Genomic DNA, 22,179 nt, shown 5'->3' with positions numbered 1-22,179 from the left:
TGGCCCCACTGCAGCATCCTTGCCCCAGAGAGAGGAGCCCCTGCAGGATCCTCATGGAAGGAAGGATCTCCCTGCCCTCCCTGTCCCTGCCCTCGTCCCTCCCCAGGGCCAGTGAGCAGAAATGAGCTGCAATCTCTGGCACTGGGAGCTGCTCATGCCACCAGGTGAGTGAGTCAGGACAGAGCTGAGGATTCAATCTGAGAGGCACAAAAACCCAGCTCAGGAGCAGAGGCACCACCATGGGCTGCATTCCCCCCATACACTTCACACTGTGCATTTCTCAGCTGGCTTTAATCAGCACAAATATCCAGCTATCCAAACTGAATCTGACATCCAAAAATTCCAATTCTTTTGGAATATTCTGGTATTTTCAGTGTTGCTGCTGTTGATCCTTCCCAGTTCAGGCAATGGCTTTCCCACGTAGATATGATCAAAGCCCAGCCTTTAAAACTTCAGTTTTTGTTCAAATTGGCTTTTTTTAGCTTCCATTTTTGGGCTGCAGGCTCGAAGAAGAAGGAAAGGGGTGAGATGAGAGCACAGGCTCCAGCAAAGAGGAAGGAGCAGGCGTAGGTCTGGGTGTAGTCATAGAGCCACCCTGCAGGAGAGAAGGTTGTTATTAAAGCTGGAGGATTTTTCTCAGGGAAAAAAATAATTCAGGGAGGTGGGTGGGAGGCAAAGGATGTGTGTTCTCATCTAAGAATTGCTCAGATATTTTCCTTAAATTATTTTAACTCTTCCTGGGCAGCATTTCCTGTAAGGAAATGACATGCAGGTCATTTTTCCCAGAGCCAACTTTGATCCTTGTAGTGGACATGGTGTTTAATTTAATGTGAATTTAATCCCTGATTTTTATTTTTTTTCCTGTTTAAGTAAGTGGGCCAAAAGTGGCTGATGGAAGAGTCTCTTGGATTGAAGGGATGACTTGCACATGTTGGTATTTGCAACATCTGGGCTGCAAACCAGATGTTCTCCAGCCTTGTCTTCTGTGAGCAGACCCACTTTCATGTCCTTTGTCTAACAGGAGACACCCCAGGCCAGGAGCTGGAAGTGAACTTGATAAAAGTAGCTCTGGGAGGACTTAAAAGGAAAAGCTGAATTCCACTGAGCCTCAGGAATGTCTGGAGGGTTCAGGTCACCTTTTAAAGTGACCTCCAAGTGTTGGGTTTGGTCCTGGCAAATCATCTGGGCTCTGGGCAGAACTTTGAAAGGTGGAGAGTTCCTCTCTTTGAGTCTAAAATCTGCAAAGTTTTAGATTCTGCTAAATTAGATTCTTCTGGGAGATGCTGCTGCTGCACATAAAACCCCTAATCCAGTCCCAAATGTGGGGTGGGGTGGGTGGCTGTGGGGCAGCAGCTGAGCCAGATCTGCTGCTAGTGTGAAATGCAATTCCTCTGGAGACATCCATGGAATCCAGACATCCATGGAATCCAGACATCCATGGGCTTCCCTGAGTTTACAAACAGCAGATCTGGCTCAGAATTTGGCTTCTTAACCCAGGAAGGGACAGGATGCAGTCCCTGAGGTCCAGAAACAGCAGATCTGGCCCAAACCTGGCTTCTTAACCCCAGGAAGGGACAGGATACAGTCCTGAGTTCCACAAACAGCAGGTCTGACCCAGAACTGGGCTTCTCAAACCCAGGAGGGGACAGGATACAGACCCTGAGTTCCACAAACAGCAGATCTGGCCCAGAATTTGGCTTCTCAAACCCAGGAAGGGACAGGATGCAGTCCCTGAGGTCCTGGGCTCAGGGAGGGTGCCAGTGAGGTTTGGGATCTGTGCTGGAGCAGAGGCACTGACATTCCCTGCCGTGGATTTCCACAGAAGGGTTTATAAAGCACAGCTCAGCTGCTTTTGCCCAGTTTCAGTTTGTCCTGGCTCACTGCTGTCTCAGGGGGAGTCCCTGTGTGTGTTTGCTCCTCAGGGATGGCCTGGGAGCCACGTGCTGGAGGAGCTGCAGCTGGAGAAGAGGATCCATCCCATGGTGGGATCTGTCCTGTGGTGGTATGCAGCCCCTGCTGGGATCCATCCCCTGGAGAGATCCATCTCATGTTGGGATCTCTGTCATCCATCTCTGCCCTTTGGCAGTGGTGGGATCCATGCCCTGCTGGGATCCACCTGGTAGGATCTATCCCATGGTGGGTTCCATCTCCTGCTGGGATCCACCTCATGGTGGGATCCATCCCTGCTGGGATCAGTCCTGTGGTGGGATCCATCTCCTGGTAGGATCCATCCTCTCCTTGAATCCATCCCTTGATGGGATCCATCCTGTAGTCGGATCCATCCCCTGGTGGGATCCACCCTTTGGTGGGACCCATCCCATGGTGGTACCCATCCCCTGGTGGGATCTATCCCATGGTGGGATCCATCCCTTGCTGGGATCTGTCCTGTGGTGGGATCCATCTCATGGTGGGGTCCATCGCCTGGAGAGATCTATCTCATGATGGGATCTCTCCCATCCATCCCTGCCCTTTGGCAGTGGTGAGATCCATTCCCTCCTGGGATCCACCCCTTGGTGGGATCTATGCCCTGGTGGGATCCATCCCCTGCTGAGATCCATCCCATGTTGGGATCCATCAATCCATCCCACAGTGGGATCTCTCCTGTGGTGGGATCCACCTCTTGGTGGGATCCATGCCTTGCTGGGATCCATGCCCTGTTGGGATCCACCTCTTCATGGAATCCATGCCCTGCTGGGATCCATCCCCTCATGAGATCCATCCCATGTTGGGATCCATCCTGTGGTGGGATCCATCTCCTCCTTGGATCCACCCTTTGGTGGAATCCATCCCCTGTTTCCCATCCCCTGTGGGATCCATCCCCTCCTGGGATCCATGCCCTGCTGCTGCACTGGGGGCCTCTCCCCTGACCCTGGGGTTCATTCCCAGGAGTTTCTGTTCCTGCTGCCTGGAAGTCTCTGGGATTTGGAAAGAAATGCTGACGTAGTTATTTGTGAGAGGAACAGAGTGCTCCAGTAGAGCTCTGATTCATTGCAATTCTTAAAATATCCTTCAGGATATTTCTTTCTTTTTTTTTTTTTTTTTTTTTTTTTATTTTTTATTATTTTTTATTATTTTCCTGGGTTTTTTTGGTGCTGGATGGGATTTAGGTGCAGTGGGATTTACCAGCATTGCCTCACTGGCAGCACAGCCACCAACTCCATCACACCCCAACCTTCTGAAGCAACTCCAGTCTCTGTGCCCCAAATTAATTTCCAAAACAAAACAATAATCACTCCTGCTGCAGAAAGCTGAATTAGGAGCTTGTGGTGTTCAAACCCCAGCAAAGCAGCAGTTTTTTGAGGAATGCTGGTAAATCCCAGCAATGTAATCCAAACTAAACATTCCCAGCACTGCTGCTGCTACCAGCTGGCTCAGGCTGTTTAAATGGCACTGCTGATCTTTAATCAGAATTTTTATTTATTCTTGATGCCCTGAGGAGTAAAATTCAGTGGAAGGAGAAGGTAAAATTTAGCAAACATCTAAATACGTGTGGCAGCAGAGCTTTTGATGACTCCATCCTCTCCCTTTTCACCACCCAAATTTCTTGGGACTGTAGTTTGTCCTCTGGTGGCTGGAATATTTTCTAGAATTTTCATTACATGCTTTGGTTCAGCTCTTTTGCATTTTGAGTCAGTGATTTGTACTGCTTGTGAAAATAAACTGTGCCCTTCTCTCCTCAGCTTGCTCCAGGCTGCCAAAATTATGTTTATTCTGCTTTGGGCTGGGTTATTTCAGCATCCAGAGGTGCCAGTGCATGGGGAGCTCTGAGGGAGACTCCAGACTTTCCCTTTGGGTCCTGCCCTGGATTTCAGGGCTTTCAGCTGAACAGATTTGCAGGTAAGTCACCTTTTCCTTGTGTTGGGCTTTGGTCTAATATGTAAATTAGGCAGTTTTAACCTTTGCAGTTCTCATTGTCCATCATCATTATTTCCACTGTATAAAAGCATTTGAGTTTGATGAAATTGTAATACTGAACTCAAATTTTTTGGGAGGTGAGAGCACCAAATCCCAGGGTCTCACAGAATATTTAAATCCTGCATTCTGCAAGGAGCAGATGGTTTTGGACACTTCATCAGGAGTTTTTGGTCTCACTCATTTTTCACACTTAAAACTGCATTGCAAGAGAAAATTGCAGAATTTATCCTGGATCCTGAGCTCTGGATTGTTTCAGGTAAGTCACCTTTTCCTTGCATTAGGCTTTGGTCTAATATGTAAATTAGGCAGTTTTAACCTTTGCAGTTCTCATTATCCATCATCATTATTTCTACTGTGCAAAAACACTTGAGTTTGATGAAATTGTAATTCTAAACTCAAGGTTTCTAGGAGGTGAGAGCACCAAATCCAGAGCATTTAAATCCTGCTTTCTGCAAGGAGCAGATGGCTTTGGACATTTCATTAGGAGTTTTTGATCTCACTCAGTTTTCACACTTAAAACTGCATTGCAAGAGAAAATTGTAGAATTTATCTTGGATCCTTGAGCTCTGGATTGTTTCCATCTTGCTCTGCCTGTAATGAGATGGATCAGGAATTGTTTTGCTCCTTGGCTTTATTTGGCCTTTATTTATCCCACCTGCCTTAAGCCTGATTTCTGTGCAAAGCTTTTTGCAGGAAACCTGCTTTACAAACCCACTGCAGAGAGCAAAAAGCTTCCCATTAGTGCAGAAATATTGCAGCTGGATGGAAATTTAACTTTTTTAACTGCAATGTGAGTGTGGATAAGTGACAGCCAGGGTGTTTAGCCCCTGCTGTGTTGCTGTGCCAGGGGATTCAGGGGAACTGAGGGATTGTTTTGTGCTCAGTGCACACCTTGTGCAGCAGCAGGGATCTGCAATCCAGGCTGTGCATCACCCTGACACCGGGGAGCTCCTGGTCAATGAAATGTTTTGGCTCCTTGAAATTGCATCCAGAGGCAGGGCAGAACCAGCCCAGGGATGTTGATTGGGAATATTAATTTTTTTCCTGTGCTTGGAGCTGGAATTTACAGAACCCTTGGCAGCTTTGAGCTGGGTGCCTCTGCAGGCTGGGGGCGGCTGATTTGGAGGGCAAGGAATGAAAAATGATGGTTTGGGTTGGAAAGAACCCTAAAGTTCTTCTCATTCCACCCCCTGCCATGGCAGGGACACCTTCCATTGTCCCCGGCTGCTCCAAACCCATCCAGCCTGGCCTTGGACACTTCCAGGGATCCAGGGGCACCCACAGGGAACTGAGGGATTGTTTTGTGCTCAGTGCACACCTTGTGCAGCAGCAGGGATCTGCAATCCAGGCTGTGCATCACCCTGACACCGGGGAGCTCCTGGTCAATGAAATGTTTTGGCTCCTTGAAATTGCATCCAGAGGCAGGGCAGAACCCAGGGGTGTTGATTGGGAATATTAATTTTTATAGAAAGAATAGAATTTTTATAGAAAGAAAGTTGCTGAAACTTTGCATGGAGCTGGAATTTACAGAACCCTTGGCAGCTTCCAGCCAGGCACCTCTGTGGGCTGGGGGCAGCTGATTTGGAGGGCAAGGAATGAAAAATGATGGTTTGGGTTGGAAAGAACCCTAAAGTTCTTCCCATTCCACCCCTGCCATGGGCAGGGACACCTTCACTGTCCCAGGCTGCTCCAAGCCCCATCCAGCCTGGCCTTGGACACTGCCAGGGATCCACAGCTGCTCTGGGCACCCTGTGCCAGGGCCTCCTCACCCTCACAGGCAACAATTCCTTCCCAATATCCCATCTAACCCTGCCCTCTGCCAGCAGAAGCCATTCTCTGTGTCCTGTCACTGTCATATTTTATGAAAAATCCCTTCACCAGGATGTTTCATAAAATATGACAGTGACACTGTCCCTCCTTCCCTTGTCCCAAATCCCTGTCCAGCTCTCCCCGATCCTCTTTAGGCTCTGAGCTCTCCCTGGAGCCTTCTCCTCTCCAGGTGAGCGCTCCAGCTCTCCCAGCCTGGCTCCAACCCTTGGAGATCTCCATGGGCTCCTCTTATCTCCAGCAGCTCCAAGTCCTCCTGATGTTCCCCAGGGTTGGAGCAGCTCTGAATGGGGCAGAGGGGCAGAATCCCCCCTCAAATGCTGCCCACGGCTGCAGGGAAGGGAAAGCTTTGTCCTGGCCAAGCTGTTTGGATGAGAACAATTCCTCTGCTCCTTAGAGATGCTGGACACTCATTTCTAAGCACTTGAAATCTCCCAAATCCTCCCAGCTGCCTTGGTTTCCTGGCAGAGGGAGAAGAGCAAAGGCTTTTCATGCTCCTTATCTCAGGGCCCAGAGCTGTGGTGGCTGAGCTGTGTAATCTCTGTCAAAACAAGAGATTACTGAGCCTTCTCCTGGTGTGTCAGTGCCTCTGCCTGGTGGGAACCTTGCTCAGTCTGTCCTTTCTTCCCCTCCAGTCCCTCCAGTCCAAGTTCAGTGTTATTTTAGCACCACTGGGAGTAAAATCCATGGAAATGTGCTTGTTACCCTGCTGTGCTCAGGGCTGAACTCTGCACATGGAGCTTCACTGCATTTTCCAAATATTTCGGGCATCATTTTTCAGATATTCCAGGCAGCATCTTGTAAATATTCCAGGCATCATTTTCCAAATACTCCAGGCATCATTTTCCAAATACTTCAGGCAGCATTTTCCAAGCTGCTGGTTGGATTTTGCAAATTCCCAACCAAAATGTTGCCTGTCTATACAAATACATTTCTGAAATAGGATTTTTTGTTTTCTCTCTCTCTGTTTGAACAGAAAACCCATCCTGGGATGAATCCCTGTAGGAGAGTGAAGCAGCAGCATGGTTTATCCCTGGATTTCTGGGGTGGGTGAGGGTTTTATAAATCATCACTCACCTGCCAGAGGGGGTCCTCCCATGGCTGCTATCCCTGCAAAGAAAGCAGCAAAGCCCAGGTTGCTGTGGAGCTTCTCCACACCCACCAGATCCACCTGTTTGGAAACCAAAATGGATAATTAGTGACTGGCTTCATAGGAATGCATTGCACAAGAGATTAATTGATTTTTTTTTTTTTTAAGCACAAGAGATTATTTAATTCTTTTTTCCTGAGGAATTTCCTCTCCAGCTGCAGCTTTGGAAGGACTTTGCCCCTGTAGGGCTGATCCAGACTGGAACCTGTTTGCCTCCCTAAGGCAGCTGTGGGAATGGCTGGGATGGGAGAGGCTTCTCTGCCTTCAGAGGAAGGAGTTTGACACTCTGGATGCCTTGCAGAGAGAAATTCCAAATTATAATGGTGCCTCCCTGCCTGGATCAGGGAATCCTGGGTATCCAGAGATATCCTGGGAGAATGGTTTGGGTTGGAAGGGACCTCAAAGCCCATCCATTCCACCCTTGCCATGGACACCTTCCACTGTCCCAGGTGGGTCCCAGCCCCGTCCAGCCTGGCCTTGGGCACTGCCAGGGATTCAGGGACAGCCACAGCTGCTCTGGGCACCTGTGCCAGGGCCTCAGCACCCTCAAGAGAAGGATTTTTTCCTAAAATCTAATCTAAACCCGCTATATTTCATTATTTGGGAGAGTTATTTCATATCTCTTTTATTATTTGATGTTTCAGAGGATTTTCTTTGGCTGGGCCCACACGGGAGGGAGCAGGAGCAGTGGCCAGGCCCCAAATTCTGCTCCCCTCACTCAGGTGTGAATCCTTCAGCTGCCCCTTCAGTGTGAGGGTGCTCAGTGCTGGTGCTGAGCCCAGGGACACTCGGGGAGCCCAGAGCCAGCCCTGGGCTCAGGGGACACCACAGCCCTGGGCACAGCAGTTCCCCTGCCAGGGGAGCCCAGGAGCAGCCCTGGCCTGATGGGCTGAGCTGGGGGCAGCCAGCTCTGAGATGTTGCAGATTTTTGCATTTATTATAGAATGGTTTGGCTTGGAAGGGACCTTCAAGCCCTTCTCATTCCACCCCACCATGGTGGGTACACTTCCACTGCCCCAGGCTGCTCCACGCCCTGTCCAGCCTGGCCTTGGGCACTGCCAGGGTATCCAGAGATATCCTGGGAGAATGGTTTGGGTTGGAAGGGACCTCAAAGCCCATCCATTCCACCCTTGCCATGGACACCTTCCACTGTCCCAGGTTGGTCCCAGCCCCATCCAGCCTGGCCTTGGGCACTGCCAGGGATCCAGGGGCAGCCACAGCTGCTCTGGGCACCTGTGCCAGGGCCTGCCACCCTCACAGGGAACAATTCCTGCCCAATATCCCATCCATCCCTGCTCTCTGACAGTGGGAAGCCATTCCCTCTCATCCTGTCCCTCCATCCCTTGTCCCCAGGCCCTCTGCAGCTCTCCTGGAGCCCCTTTAGCTCTGGAAGGGGTTCCAATGGGATCTGGATCCCATTTAGGCTCTGGAAGGGCCTCTAAGGGAATCTCCTGGATCCCTTCTGGGCATTGAAAGGGGCTCCAAGGGGATCTCCTGAAACCCCTTTAACTCTGGAAGGGCTCTGAGCTCTCCCTGGAGCCCCTTAAGGCTCTGGAAGGGGCACCAAGGGAATCTCCTGGATCCCCTTTAGGTCCTGGCAGGGGCTCTGAGCTCTCCCTGGAGCCTTCTCCTCTCCAGGCTGAGCACTCCCAGCTCTCCAGGCTGGCTCCAGCCCTGGGAGCATCCACGTGGTGTCCAGGGGAGCCCTGCTGCAGGTCTGGGTGTCCCTGATGATTTTGGGGTGTTCTGGGACACCCAGGATGATTTTGGGATGGTTCTGGTGTCCCAGGTGGTTCTGGAATGGTTCTGTGTGTTCCAGGTGATTTTGGGATGGTTCTGGTTCTGGGTGTCCCTCTCAGGTGGTTCTGGAATGGTTCTGGGTGTCCCAGGTAATTTTGGGATGGTTCTTGGTGTCCCAGGTGATTCTGGGATGGTTCTGGTTGTGGTTCTGGAATGGTTCTGGTGTCCCAGGTGGTTCTGGAATGGTTCTGGTGTCCCAGGTGATTTGGGGATGGTTCTGGGTTTACCAGGTGATTTGGGGATGGTTCTGGGTTTACCAGGTGATTCTGGAATGGTTCTGGTTCTGGTTGTCCCAGGTGATTCTGGGATGGTTCTGGTTCTGGGATGGTTTGGGTGTCCCAGGTGATTCTGGGATGGCTCTGGATGTCCCAGGATGGTTTTGGGATGGTTCTGGTGTCGCAGGTGATTCTGGAATGGTTCTGGGTGTCCCTCCCTGGTGATTTTGGGATGGGTTTGGGTGTCCCAGGTGATTCTGGGATGGTTCTGGAATGGTTCTGGGTGCCCCAGGTGATTCTGGGATGGTTCTGGTTCTGGTGTCCCAGGATGGTTTTGGGATGTTTCTGGGTGTCCCAGGTGATTTTGGGACAGTTCTGGTTCTCGTTCTGGGTGTTCTAGGTCAATCTAGGCTGGTTCTGGGTGTCTTAGGATGATTTTGGGATGGTTCTGGTTCATGGGTGTTCTAGGTGATTCTGGGATATTTCTGGGTGTCCCTCCCAGGTGATTTTGGGATGGTTCTGGTTCTGGGTGTCCCTCCCAGGTGATTTTGGGATGGTTCTGGTTCTGGTTCAGGGTGTCCCTCCCAGGTGATTTTGGGATGGTTCTGGTTCTGGTTCTGGGTGTCCCTCCCAGGTGATTTTGGGATGGTTCTGGTTCTGGTTCTGGGTGTCCCTCCCAGGTGATTTTGGGATGGTTCTGGTTCTGGTTCTGGGTGTCCCTCCCAGGTGATTTGGGATGGTTCTGGTTCTGGTTGTCCCAGGATGGTTTTGGGATAGTTCTGGGTGTCCCTCCCAGGTGATTTTGGGATGGTTCTGGTTCTGGTTGTCCCAGGATGGTTTTGGGATGGTTCTGATTTTGGGACAGGATCAGCACCCCCAGCCCTGTTGGGCCCATCAGCACTCACCAGCACGGGCAGCACCAGGGCCATGAAGCCCCCGCAGAAGGTGGCCAGGGCCACGGTGTAGGCCAGCAGCAGGTGGAAGGAGGTGGCCAGCGGCCCCAGCAGGTTGGTGGCCCCGCTCAGGAGCAGGTAGGTGACATGGAAATGGTACTTCTTGGTCCAGTTGTGGTCGGCCACCCAGCCCGAGAGCAGCTGGCTCAGCATCTCCGTGATGCCTGAGGGAACAGGAGCGCTCAGAGACTTCGTGTCATCTTTAAATTCTGTTATTTCTAGGTATTTTTATAAATTATTTATAAATTATTATTTCTAGATATTTCTATCAATTTTATTTATTTTTATAAATTATTATTGTTTTATAAACTATTTTATAAATTATTTATAAATTATTATTTCTAGGTATTTCTATGAATTATATTTATTTTTATAAATTATTATTGTTTTATAAACTATTTTATAAATTATTATAAACTTGTTTATAAAATTATTATTTAATAAATTATTTATAATTTATTATTATAAATTCTTTTTATACATTATTAGATATTTTTACAAATTATTTTTATGAATTATTATTTTTACAAATTATTTTAAACTTCATATAGATTTATTACATATCATAAATTTAGCTGGATTTTACAGTATTTTATATGATTATATTTATTATTGGTAGTATATGTAATATATTAAGACTTGACTTTGTGCAATATTGAAATTCTGTTGTTTCTAGGTATTTTTATATGTTATTGCTTCATATAAATTCATTAGATATTATAAATCTAGCTGTATTTTATAGTATTTTATATAATTATTTTTATTATTTATAGTATATGTAATATATTGAGACTTGACTTTGCGTAATATGGAAATTCTATTATTTCTAGATTTTTAATAAATTATTACTTCATATACATTTATTAGATATTATAATTTTAGCTCTATTTTATAGCATTTTATAGTATTTTATTTATTATTTGTAGTATATGTAATATATTGATACTTGACTTTGTGTAATATAGAAATTCTATTATTTATAGATATTTTATATATTATTATTTCATATACATTTATTAGCTATAAATTTAGCTATATTTTATAGTATTTTATTTATTATTTGTAGTATATGTAATATATTGACTTTGTGTAAGGTTGAAATAGTATCATTTCTAGATATTTTTAGATATTATTGCTTCATATAAATTTATTAGATATTATAAATTTATCTATTTTATATTTTATATTTTTCATAATGTTCTGTATTATTCCAATTATAGTTTATTATCAGTAATATAATTAATATAATATACATGTATGATATTATATTATATTTTTTCTACTATATTACTATATTAACTTCTATAAGTGTATTTCATATAGGTAAATAATACTTTCACATTACTGTATTTATTATTTAGTATTTGCATATTTTTAATATTTTTCTATTTTTACTATACATTATAATACAATATTACATATTATATTTTCTAATATAGTTCTATTTTACAGTATTTTATAATATATTATTTATATTATTTTTATACATTATTTGTGTTACACTTGAATATTTATACTAACCCTAATATTTTATTTTCTATTTATTTTATAATCATTTAAATTCTTAAATTTAATTTTTCTAAAACCCCAGGCGTTTTATAGAAACCCAGACATTTTAGAGGCTCAGCAGCCTTTTAGTTGTTGGGGTTTTGAGAGTCTGGGTTTTCAGAGTTGGACTTCTGAGAGTTGTTTTTTACATTTCTTGTTACATTTTTATGAAGCAAAGATCAAGAGCTCTTGAATGAGCTCATGTCCCACTGAGCCCTGTGTCCCTCCCACTCCTAATCCCAAATATCCCAGTAATTCTTGGGGATCCTAACACCTCCACAACCCCACACTGCTGAATATTCCCCAACACTGCAGAAATAAAAGTTTTGTATTTTTGTACAATAAAATATTTGCTGCTGACTCAGGCTGGAGCCACTTTCTTACCCCACGATGGCTTTAGTGTTAATCCTGGCTTAAAACCAGGCAGGGGTTTGGGTTTTGGGGAGTGTGCCTTAAAACCAGGCATGGGTTTAGGTTTTTGAGGAATGTGCCTTAAAACCATGCATGGGTTTGGTTTTTGGGAGTGTCCCTTGTTTTAACCCCACTTTGAGGTAGATATTCCAAATCCAAATACCTGGATCTGGGCATGGGTTTGGGTTTTGGGGAGTGTGCCTTAAAACCAAGCATGGGTTTGGGTTTGGGAACTGTTCTTTATAACCAGGCTTGAGTTTGATTTTTGGGGAGTGTGCCTTAAACCAAGCATGAATTTGATTTTTGGGGTTTGATTTTTGGGGAGTGTGCCTTAAAACCAAGCATGGGTTTGGGTTTTGGGGTTTGTGTTTTGGGAAGTGTGCCTTAAAACCATGCATGGATTTGATTTTTGAGGACTGTGCCTTGTTTTCCCCCAATTTGAGGAGGATATTCCAAATCCAAATGCCTGGATCTGGGCATGGGTTTGGGTTTTGGGGAGTGTGCCTTAAAACCAAGCATGGGTTTGGGTTTTGGGGTTTGGTTTTTAGGGAGTGTGCCTTAAACCCAAGCATGAATTTAATTTTTGGGGTTTGGGTTTTGGGGGATGTGCCTTAAAGCCAGGCATGGGTTTGGGTTTTGGAGATTGTGCCTTCTCTTTTCCCCACTTGGAGTTTGGGATGTGCCAGTCCAAATGCCTGGATCCTCATTAATGTGGGAGGTTTTCCCTCACTATTGAATTTCTCCCTTTTGGGTCAAACTGGAGGGTTTTGGATGCTTCTCTGGCCTGTGGGTTTAAGCCCAGCAGGGACTGTGGTGGGCCCAGAGCACCTTTTAAGGGAAGATTTGGGATTTTTGGGAGCAGGGAGGATGTGGGATCATGGCCCTGGGAGAAGCACCCAGGAGGATCCATCCCAGGACATATCTGGGGCCACTTTGGGGCAGAATTGGGGTGTTTTCCTGTGAGCTGGGGGTGTGGAGGTCCCTGTGCCTACCAGCCACGGCGATGAGGTAGGAGCCATCCCTGCTGCTCAAGCCCAAGGTCCTGGCTCTGGCCACCAGGTGGAAGAAGGGCACGAAATAGGCCAGGTGGCTGAAGAGGAAGGACCAGGTGAAGATGTAGAAAACGGGATCCTTCAGCGGGGAGAAGTCCAGCAGAGGCTGAGGAGGTTCCTTTGTGGTGGCTGCAGGGGTTTGGTGGCTTCTCCTGGCCTTGGTGAGGGTTTCTGAGCAGGAGCTCTCCAGGCTGGGTTTCTGCAGATCTCCCAAGGCAGATGGATCTGCTGGCTCTGAGACATCTCTGCCATGGGGCACCACCAGTCTCTCCTGTGCGTGGAGAAGCTGAAATTCCCTCTGGGTGCTTCCATCTGAACACCCACCAGGAGTTTCTGGATCCTTCTCTGCCCCTGGAGACCCCTGGTGTTGATTTTTGGCAGATTTCTGAGGCAGATGGGGGCTGGCAGGCCACAGCAGCATGCTGGAGGGCACCAGGTTCAGCATGATACCTCCAAAAATCAGCAGAGTACCTGAGGGGAGGAAAAAGGGGGTTTGTTCTTGGGTTGGAAGCGGGGAGCAGCAGGAAATGGCATTTTAGAACAGGGTGTGATTTTTGCTGGCCATGGAGAAAGCTCTGTTTGCCTTCTCCTTCTGCAGGAATTAACAAAACAGGGATTTTATTCCTGCTTTTCTAGCTGGAAGTTCATTTTGCTGTGATGCACAGAACAAATCCACAGCTACCTCTGGGCTCTGTTTTGCTTCTCCTCATTCCTCATGATGGACCTTCAAGATGGTCTTGAAACACTACAGTAAAATTAGGGATTTCTGGTTTTGATTTCTGAGATCCGTGCTTTGACTCTGATTTTAATGAGGGATTTCTGGTTTTGATATCTGAGGTCTGTGCTTTGACTCTGATTTTAATGAGGGATTTCTGGGTTTGATTTCTGGGATCTGTGCTTTGACTCTGATTTTAATGAGGGATTTCTGGGTTTGATTTCTGAGATCTGTGTTTTGACTCTGATTTTAATGACTGATTAAGTGTTTAATTATTACCAAGATGTCCCCAGACTATCGTAGAAGAGGGAGAATCATTCCTTGGTGTGTTGAATTTTAAGAAGAGCCTCTTAGAGCCTGCAGATCTCCCCAAATTCCCTGTCAGAGCTGATGAATTGGAAGGAACAGGATCCAGCTGCAGCTTTGGAAGGACTTTGCCCCTGTAGGGCTGATCCAGACTGGAACCTGTTTGCCTCCCTAAGGCAGCTGTGGGAATGGTTGGGATGGGAGAGGCTTCTCTGCCTTCAGAGGAAGGAGTTTGAAACTCTGGATGCCTTCCAGAGAGAAATTCCAGATTATAATGGTGCCAAATTACAATCAGAGAATCCTGGGTATTCAGAGATATCCTGGGAGAATGGTTTGGGTTGGGAGGGACCTCAAAGCCCATCCATTCCACCCTTGCCATGTGCAGGGACACCTTCACTACCCCAAATTGCTCCAACCTGGCCTTGGACACTTCCAGGGATCCAGGGGCAGCCACAGGGGACTCAGGGATTGTTTTGTGCTCAGTGAGAAGCAAGGTTCTGTACAGCAGCAGGGATCTGCAATCCAGGCTGTGCATCACCCTGACGCTGGCAAGCTCCTTGTCAATGAAATGTTTTGGCTCCTTGAAATTAATTTATATATTATATATTAATTTTTTCCTGTGCATGGAGCTGGAATTTACAGAACCCTTGGCAGCTTTGAGCTGGGTGCCTCTGCAGGCTGGGGGCAGCTGATTTGGAAGGCAGGGAACAAAAAAAATTATGGTTTGGGTTGGAAAGGGCCCTCAAGCTGCTTCCATCCCACCCCCTGTCATGGCAGGGACATCTTCCACTGTGCCAGGCTGCTCCAAACCCATCCAGCCTGGCCTTGGGCACTGCCAGGGACCCACAGCTGCTGTGGGCAGCCTGTGCCCTCTCACCTTGCCATCCATAGGCCTCGATGAGCAGCTGGGTGAAGGGGGCCATGAGGAAGGTCAGCCCCATGCCCGAGCGGGCCAGGGCATTGCTGAGCCCCAGGCGAGCCTGGCAGCGCTTGGCTGTGACCACTGCAGCTGCCTGGTACAGACAGGCAAAGCCCAGCCCTGGGGAAAGGGGGAAAATGAGAATTAGGGGCTTCCACCACACAGAAACTCCCACCAGGCAAAGCGCAGCCCTGGGGAAAGGGGGAAATGAGAGTGAGAGACTCCCACCCCAGAGAAACTGCATCCCTGAGGGAAGGGGGAAAATCAGAATTGGGTTCCCACCGCAGAGAAACTCCCATCAGGCAAACCGTGTCCCTGAGGGAAGGGGGAAAATGAGAGTAAGAAACTCCCACCCCAGAGCAACTCCATCCCTGAGGGAAGGGGGAAAATGGGAATAAGAGGCTCCCACCACAGAGAGTCTCCATCAGGCAAAGCCCAACCCTGAGGAAAGGGGGAAAATGAGAATTAGGGGCTCCCACCACAGAGAAACTCCCATAAGGCAAAGCCCATCCCTGAGAAGGGAAAAATGAGAGTAAAGGCTCCCACCTCAGAGAGACTCTATCCCTGTGGGAAGGGGGAAAACAATACGAGACTCCCACCACAGACTCCATCAGGCAAAGCCTATCTCTAAGGAAAATTAAAATAAAAGTTCCCACCACAAAGAAACTCCATCAGGCAAAGCCCATCCCTGAGAGAAGGGGGAAAATGAGAGTAAGAAACTTCCACCCCAGAGAACTCCATCCCTGAGGGAAGGGGGGAAACAAGAATAAGAGGCTCCCACCACAGAGAAACTCCCACCAGGCAAAGCCCATCCCTGAGGGAAGGGGGAAAATGAGAATAAAAGTTCCACCCCAGAGCAACTCCATCCCTGTGGAAGGGGGAAAACAAGAATATGAGACTCCCACCACAGAGAGTCTCCATCAGGCAAAGTCTATCCCTGAGAGAAGGGAAAAAATGAGAATCAGGGGCTCCCACCACAGAGAAACTCCACCCCTGGGGAAGGGGGAAAATGAGAATAAAGGTTCCCACCCCAGAGAGACTCATGGTGCCCCATGGCAGAGATGTCCCTGACCCAGCCTTGGGAAAGCTCCAGAAACCCAGCCCAGAGAGCTCCTCCTCGGACACCCCCACTGAGGCCAAGGGAAGGCACAAACCCCTTCCAGGCCCAAAAGGGGCTCCTGTGTGGGGATTCCATGTGCTGCTGTCCCAAGCTGGCAGTTCCTGGGTGAAAGGAGAGGATTTCTGCTCTCACACTCAGGGGAGAGCGAGATTTGGTGGGTGGGTTTGGTGTCTGGGAGGCTCTGCCCTTTTATAAGGGATTTTAAAAGGCCAGGATCTGTGTAGGTCCAGGAAATTATCAAGGTTGGTTGGGACTGGGATATTGAAACTGATGTTTTATTCTGAGCATGAAGCTTTGGGAGTTCACAGGGTTTCTCACAGAAAGGAGCTGGGGATGATTTGGCACTGAAGTTTCATGGAATTACAGAATATCCTGAGGTGGAAGGGACCCACAAAGATCACATCCAACCAGGATCATATCCAACCATGTACAGACACCCTCAAATCCCACCCTGGGCATCCTTGGGAACATTGTCCAAACCCTCCTGGAGCTCTGGCAGCCTCGGGGCTGTCATTCCCTGGGGAGCCTGGGTAGTGCCAGCACCTTCTGGGGAAGAACCTTTCCTGAGATCCAGCCTAAATCTCCCCTGACACAGCTTTTGCATGAGTCTCTGATCCTCACCCACCCAGGAGGGCCCTGGGCTGTTTTTGGGAGCACAGGGTGTCCCTGGCAGGGCAGGCAGTGCCAGTACTCCCCGGGGGAAGAACCTTTCCCTGAGATCCATCCCAACCCCCTGGCACAGCTCCTTCCTTGGGTCCTGTCCCTGATCCCCTCAGCTCCTCCAGCTGAACAAACCCCTGCAGAACAAAACCCCTTTTCCCCAGGTTTAAGGCTAAAGGAGCTGATTCACTGTCACTGCAGTAAAACAATGCCCATCTCACCCAGCAGGAAGCCCATGGAGAAGCAGAGGAAGGGGACACTGGTGGCCTGGGTGCTGAGCAGGCAGCCCCCAGCCACCAGCCCAGCGCCGAGGATGGAGATCGGCCGCTCTCCCAGGCGGCAGCACAGCACGGACACCAGCGGGGCTGCGAGGGAAACAGGGACACAGATCAGCATTGGGGACATGGATCAGCCATGGGGACACAGCCATGGGGACATGGATCAGCCATGGGGACATGGATCAGCCATGGGGACACAGCCATGGGGACATGGATCAGCCATGGGGACATGGATCAGCCATGGGGACACAGCTCAGCCCTGGGGACATGGATCAGCCATGGGGACACAGCCATGGGGACATGGATCAGCCATGGGGACACAGATCAGCATTGGGGACACAGCTCAGCCATGGGGACACAGCTCAGCCCTGGGGACACAGTGTTTAGCGGAGATAATCAAAACTCCACAACTTTTGTGAAAGTTGTAAAGCTGGGATGTGTGACCGTGTTCACAGGGGTCCCAGGATGAGGGAAGAGATGAGGATCTGACTCCGTGTTTCAGAAGGCCTGATTTATTATTTTATGATATATATTACATTAAAATTATACTAAAAGAATAGAAGCAAGGTTTCATCTCAGAAGGCTAGCTAAGCTAAGAATAGAATAGAATGTCAAAGAATCATAACAAGGGCAGCTGTCTTGGACTCTCTCCGAGCCAGCTGGGCTGTGATTGGCCATTAATTACAAACATCCAACATGGACCAATCCCAGATGCACCTGTTGCATTCCACAGCAGCAGATAATCATTGTTTACATTTTTCCTCCTGAGGCCTCTCAGCTTCTCAGGAGGAAAAATCCTAAAGAAAGGATTTTCCAATATCAAACCCCAATTTCCCTTTTTCCAGTAGAACCCATTCCCCTTTGTCCTGTCAATCCAGTTCCTGATGAAGAATCCCTCCTGATCCTCATACACAATCTTGTACAAGGGAAGGATTCCCTCACAGGAAAGGATTTCTTCCCAATTTCCAATTTTTTCCCACTATCCCATCTGAACATCCCAGCGTTTAGAGCACATTCCTGCTCAGACCCGTGTGGGTGCCAGCTGTGTCCAGCTGGGAGCAGTTTGGAGTGGGAATGGGATGGGAATGGGGTGCACAGAGCCCCCTCAGGGCCCTGGGACAGGAGCTCACCTCCCAGGAAGCGCAGCGAGGACATGATGGAGCCGATCCAGCTGAGCTGCTCTGAGGATCCCCCCATCTCCTCTCGGAAAGCCACGAAGAAAATCCCAAAGGTCTTGAGCATCCCCATCACGAGCACATTGACCTGGCATGAGAGGGGGTGCAGGGGAGGTGCCACAGGGCATCAGGAGGGAGGAAAAGCTTTTCCTTCTGCTCATTTTGTGGGGGTGTGGGAGAAACAAACGGGGACACTTTGACTGGTGCTGGGGAATGCCAGCAGGGTGGGTTGGGGGTGGCCATGCTGAGTTTGGCCTCAGCAGATCCTCAGAAAACCCTTTGAAAACTGATTTTCCAAAGGGGAGGAATAAAGTTGCCCTTTCCTTTTCCCTTTCCCCTTTCCTTTTCCCTTTCCCTTTCCCTTTCCCTTTCCCTTTCCCTTTCCCTTTCCCTTTCCCTTTCCCTTTCCCTTTCCCTTTCCCTTTCCCCTTTCCCTTTCCCCTTTCCCTTTCCCTCCAATCCTAGAGCTCAGTTTTCATAGGATCCTTTTCCCTTTGAAGTTATTTTTTAGTACTGCAGCAATGGTCAGATGGATCAGTGTGGAGCTCACTGGGAGGGGATGAGGGCAGCAGGGATGGACATTAACTGGGGCAGTTTCCCGGGATTTCTCTGCCACAGGGGCAAAGGACAGCCAGTTTGTGTCCTGAATTTTAACTCCTGCTGTCTCCCTGCTGGCAGGGGGTTAATGATTGCCAGTGAGTCACTCGGGGTGGATTTGAAGGGAGGAAAGCTCTCCTAGCTTGGGGGCATGGTGCTTTTTTACAGCTGGACTCAGTGACCTTAAAGGGCTTCTCCAAGCTTCACAACTCCTTGATTCATCACTGGTGGGAAGATAAAGCCTGGGGCACAGAGAATTGGTGGCTTTAAGGGGTGTTGAGGTGCCAGGTCCTCCCAGAGAGCCCCCAAGAGTGTGTGCTGCTCCCAGTCAGTGCCTGGCTCTCAGCTCACTGCCCTTGCTGAGGGGACAGAACACCCCTTTGGGGTTTGTCACTCTTTTGGGGTTTGACATACCTTGAGGGTGATGTGTTTGACCAGGGAAAAGCCATCCTGGCAAGGGGACCCTCCTGTCCATCACTGAGACGTTTTCAGGGGGCATTCCACAGGGAATGGCATGGCTGGGGTGTGCCCTGGGATGGATGGGGTCAGTCTGTCCTGGAGATCCCCCTGCCCCAGCCCCGGGAGGGTTTGGATCATTCCCCACTCACCAGGAAGAAGTGGAACACCACTCCCCAGGCCCACCCTGCTCCTGCTGCTCCTGAGCCTCGGCTCTTCCCAGCTGACGGAGCCTCCGGAGCCTCCAGCTCCTCATCCTCCAGCTCCTCATCCTCCAGCTCTTCATCCTCCAGCTCCTCACCCTCCAGCTCCTCATCCTCCTTCCCCTCTCCTGCTGGTGAGAGCGTCAGGACACATGAACACCTTCCACTGCTCTGTTCCCATTCCCAACCATTCCAAACCACTCCCAACCACTCCCAGCCATTCCCAGCCATTCCAACCATTCCCAACCCTTCCCAACCCTTCCCAACCATTCCCAACCATTCCCTGGAACCCCAGGGCTGTGCTGGGGCAGACACCACGCTCTGCACTCACTCAGGTGATGCTTCCACCAGACTCTCTGACAATTCCACATTATTCCTGTCTGGAAACAGTTCAATTTTCTTTCTCATTCCCACCAAATCACTGTAACCACTTCAGCTTTAAGTGCCTTAGTGCTGCTTTAGCAGTTTGGGCTGTGCCAGAAGCCCGGGGATCCCTCACAGCTCTCTGCCAGCTCTCCCACTCCAGATTTCTCAGCTCCCATCCTCTCACCCATCCCATACCCCTGGCAGGGGCAGAATACTGCCCTAGGGAGCAGCTGGACCCTGCAGCACCTGGGGCGATGAACTGGAACTTTTCCTTACCCCCTGGCATGCTGGAAAATCCTCCCCGGGACTGTCGACAGCAAAGAGGAATCTCTTCAGAGCTTCCTCAATATCTTCAGAGCTCCCTCAATATCCTTAGAGCTTCCTCAATATCTTCAGAGCCTCTTCAATATCTTCAGAGCTTCCTCAATATCTTCAGAGCATCTTCAATATCTTCAGAGCTTCCTCAATATCTTCAGAGCTTCTTCAATATCTTCAGAGCTTCTTCAATATCTTCAGAGCCTCTTCAATATCTTCAGAGCCTCTTCAATACCTTCAGAGCTTCTTCAATATCTTTAGAGCTTCTTCAATGTTTTCAGAGCTTCTTCAATATCTTCAGAGATTCTTCAGTCTCTTCAGAGCTTCTTCAGTCTCTTCAGAGCTTCCTCAATGTCTTCAGAGCTTCTTCAATCTTTTCAGAGCTTTTTCATCTGCCCCAAAGTTTAAATCCCCAGATTCTGCTCCTTCATTCCCGTGCGGTGAGGATGAGGATGGTGTCGGTGCTGAGCGGGACATGGAGCCGGGCAAGGGCTGGGGGGACGGACCCATCCTCCTCCTCCTCTTCCTCCTCCTCCTCTTCTCTGGAGGCAGAGCTCGGCTTGCGAGGCCCCAGGGCCGGCAGTCCCTCCCCTTGCCCAGCTGGGAACAGGAAACCCGGAGCGTTCGGAGCAGAAATCCCGCAGGGAAGGAAAAGGAGGGGGAGCCTGCAAAGTTGTGATCGCGGGGAAAGCTCCGGATCTCGGCCGAGCCGAGCCGAGCCGGGCTGGGGCTGAGCCCGGTCCCTGCCTGGGAACAGCATCACTGAGCGGGGACAGGATGGAAAACTGAGCGTGCGGCAGCCCCGGGGGTTGGCTCTGTGAAAAATACCTATTTTACGATTGGCTTTTTCCAAATATTAAAATGGATATTGTGAAATACCAAGCTGTGTTTGGTGTCAGGTACAAACAGGCAACGTGTGTGTTTGTGATTGTGAGATGTGTGGAGACCGACCACGGGACAGTTATAAAGATGAATTCTAACAATAACTGAGGAAAGTAAAGCATGGAAGAAGGCCTTTGAACCTATCTTTTGTTTGCAATTAACCTTGGTTGATTTAGGAACATTGGAATTAAAGCGTTAAGGATGTTGCTTTTTGCTTGTAGCTAAGCCTGAAAGAGTTTTGCAATAATAACCTTTTGAAGTATAATTTTAGAATATTGCTTGTATCCTTGAAACTATAGCTTTGGAATATATATAAAGGAAATATGCTTATCTCACACCTTAATAAAGCAGTGAAAAGCAGCTTGAGAAAGGAAGATGAACATCACCTCAAGGATTTATAGTTTTGACCAAGGGAAGCTGGACATCACTGCTATGAGATTTATAGTCTTTGCAATTAAAAGGTGGATCCACATCTGGAGAGCTGGACCTCACCAGATGGGATTCTTCTTCCTTCTTTCAGAAACCAGACCAGCACCATCTGGGGATGCTCCTTTTGGGATACATCCTGAGAAAAACTAAATCACAATAGTGTATAGAATTGTGACGTAAAAATTGGGAATAGAAATTGCTGATGAGTAAAAATTGGAATAGAAACTGCTGAGAAAGCTGATGAGTACCCCTATAAACACCTGTAAGCCCCAACTATGGGTGTGCAGTTGGAGGGAAAACTTCCCCCACTGCACCCAGCACTGTGTTGCTCATACTTTACCATATTAAATAATAAATTGATTGCTGCTTGAATATTGGCCTAATCAAGCTTCTTATTCATAACACTATTATACGTGTTGTGTTAAAAAGTGGTGCTGTATTAATTCTCTGAAGTAGCATGTTAAATATAGTTTTAGGTTGTAAGAAATGTTGAAATAGAAACTATGCTATGTAGGATACTTTTCTTTAAAGTATCTTGACTTTTTTTTTTTTTCTCAAATAACCATATATCCCTACATTATCCAAATCATTTGTCATCAATACACTTTCAATTAACCTTCCTCTATATTTCCTAGCATCAAAAACAACCGTCATCATCACTCCACAACCACCCCTAAACAAGAATAGAATTAACCCCAGAACTAACCCCCCCAAAAAACCAAACAAAAATACAAACCATGATGATAAATCATCAACCAATCACCCACCAAATTTTAGGTTCTTGTAGCTTATAAAAAGCATGGCACTGAAGATGTCAAGATAAAGGACTCAGATGTAAAGAAAGGACTCACAGAGGAATAGCAGCCACAGGACACCTCAATCTTAGA

The 22,179-nt window shown here is 48.1% G+C and overlaps 1 protein-coding gene across 1 annotated transcript; it reads right to left on the bottom strand.

Annotated features, from left to right (window-relative positions):
• Positions 1–272: 272 nt before the first annotated feature.
• SLC16A4 (solute carrier family 16 member 4) lies at positions 273–20,306 on the bottom strand. Its single transcript, XM_059488145.1, has 9 exons — positions 19,943–20,306; positions 19,250–19,431; positions 18,000–18,132; positions 16,813–16,956; positions 14,770–14,931; positions 12,812–13,342; positions 9,813–10,024; positions 6,820–6,913; positions 273–595 (listed from the first exon to the last, which is right to left on the bottom strand). The coding sequence occupies exons 1-9, from the start codon at positions 19,950–19,952 to the stop codon at positions 453–455; spliced, it is 1,611 nt and encodes a 536-aa protein (XP_059344128.1). The 5' UTR covers positions 19,953–20,306; the 3' UTR covers positions 273–452.
• Positions 20,307–22,179: the final 1,873 nt, after the last annotated feature.

The sequence above is a fragment of the Ammospiza nelsoni genome, chromosome 23 (assembly GCF_027579445.1).
Source record: "Ammospiza nelsoni isolate bAmmNel1 chromosome 23, bAmmNel1.pri, whole genome shotgun sequence".
NCBI classification, from domain to species: domain Eukaryota; kingdom Metazoa; phylum Chordata; class Aves; order Passeriformes; family Passerellidae; genus Ammospiza; species Ammospiza nelsoni.
Note: the sequence above shows the minus strand (reverse complement) of the source record. Positions and strands in the feature narration are given on the sequence as shown.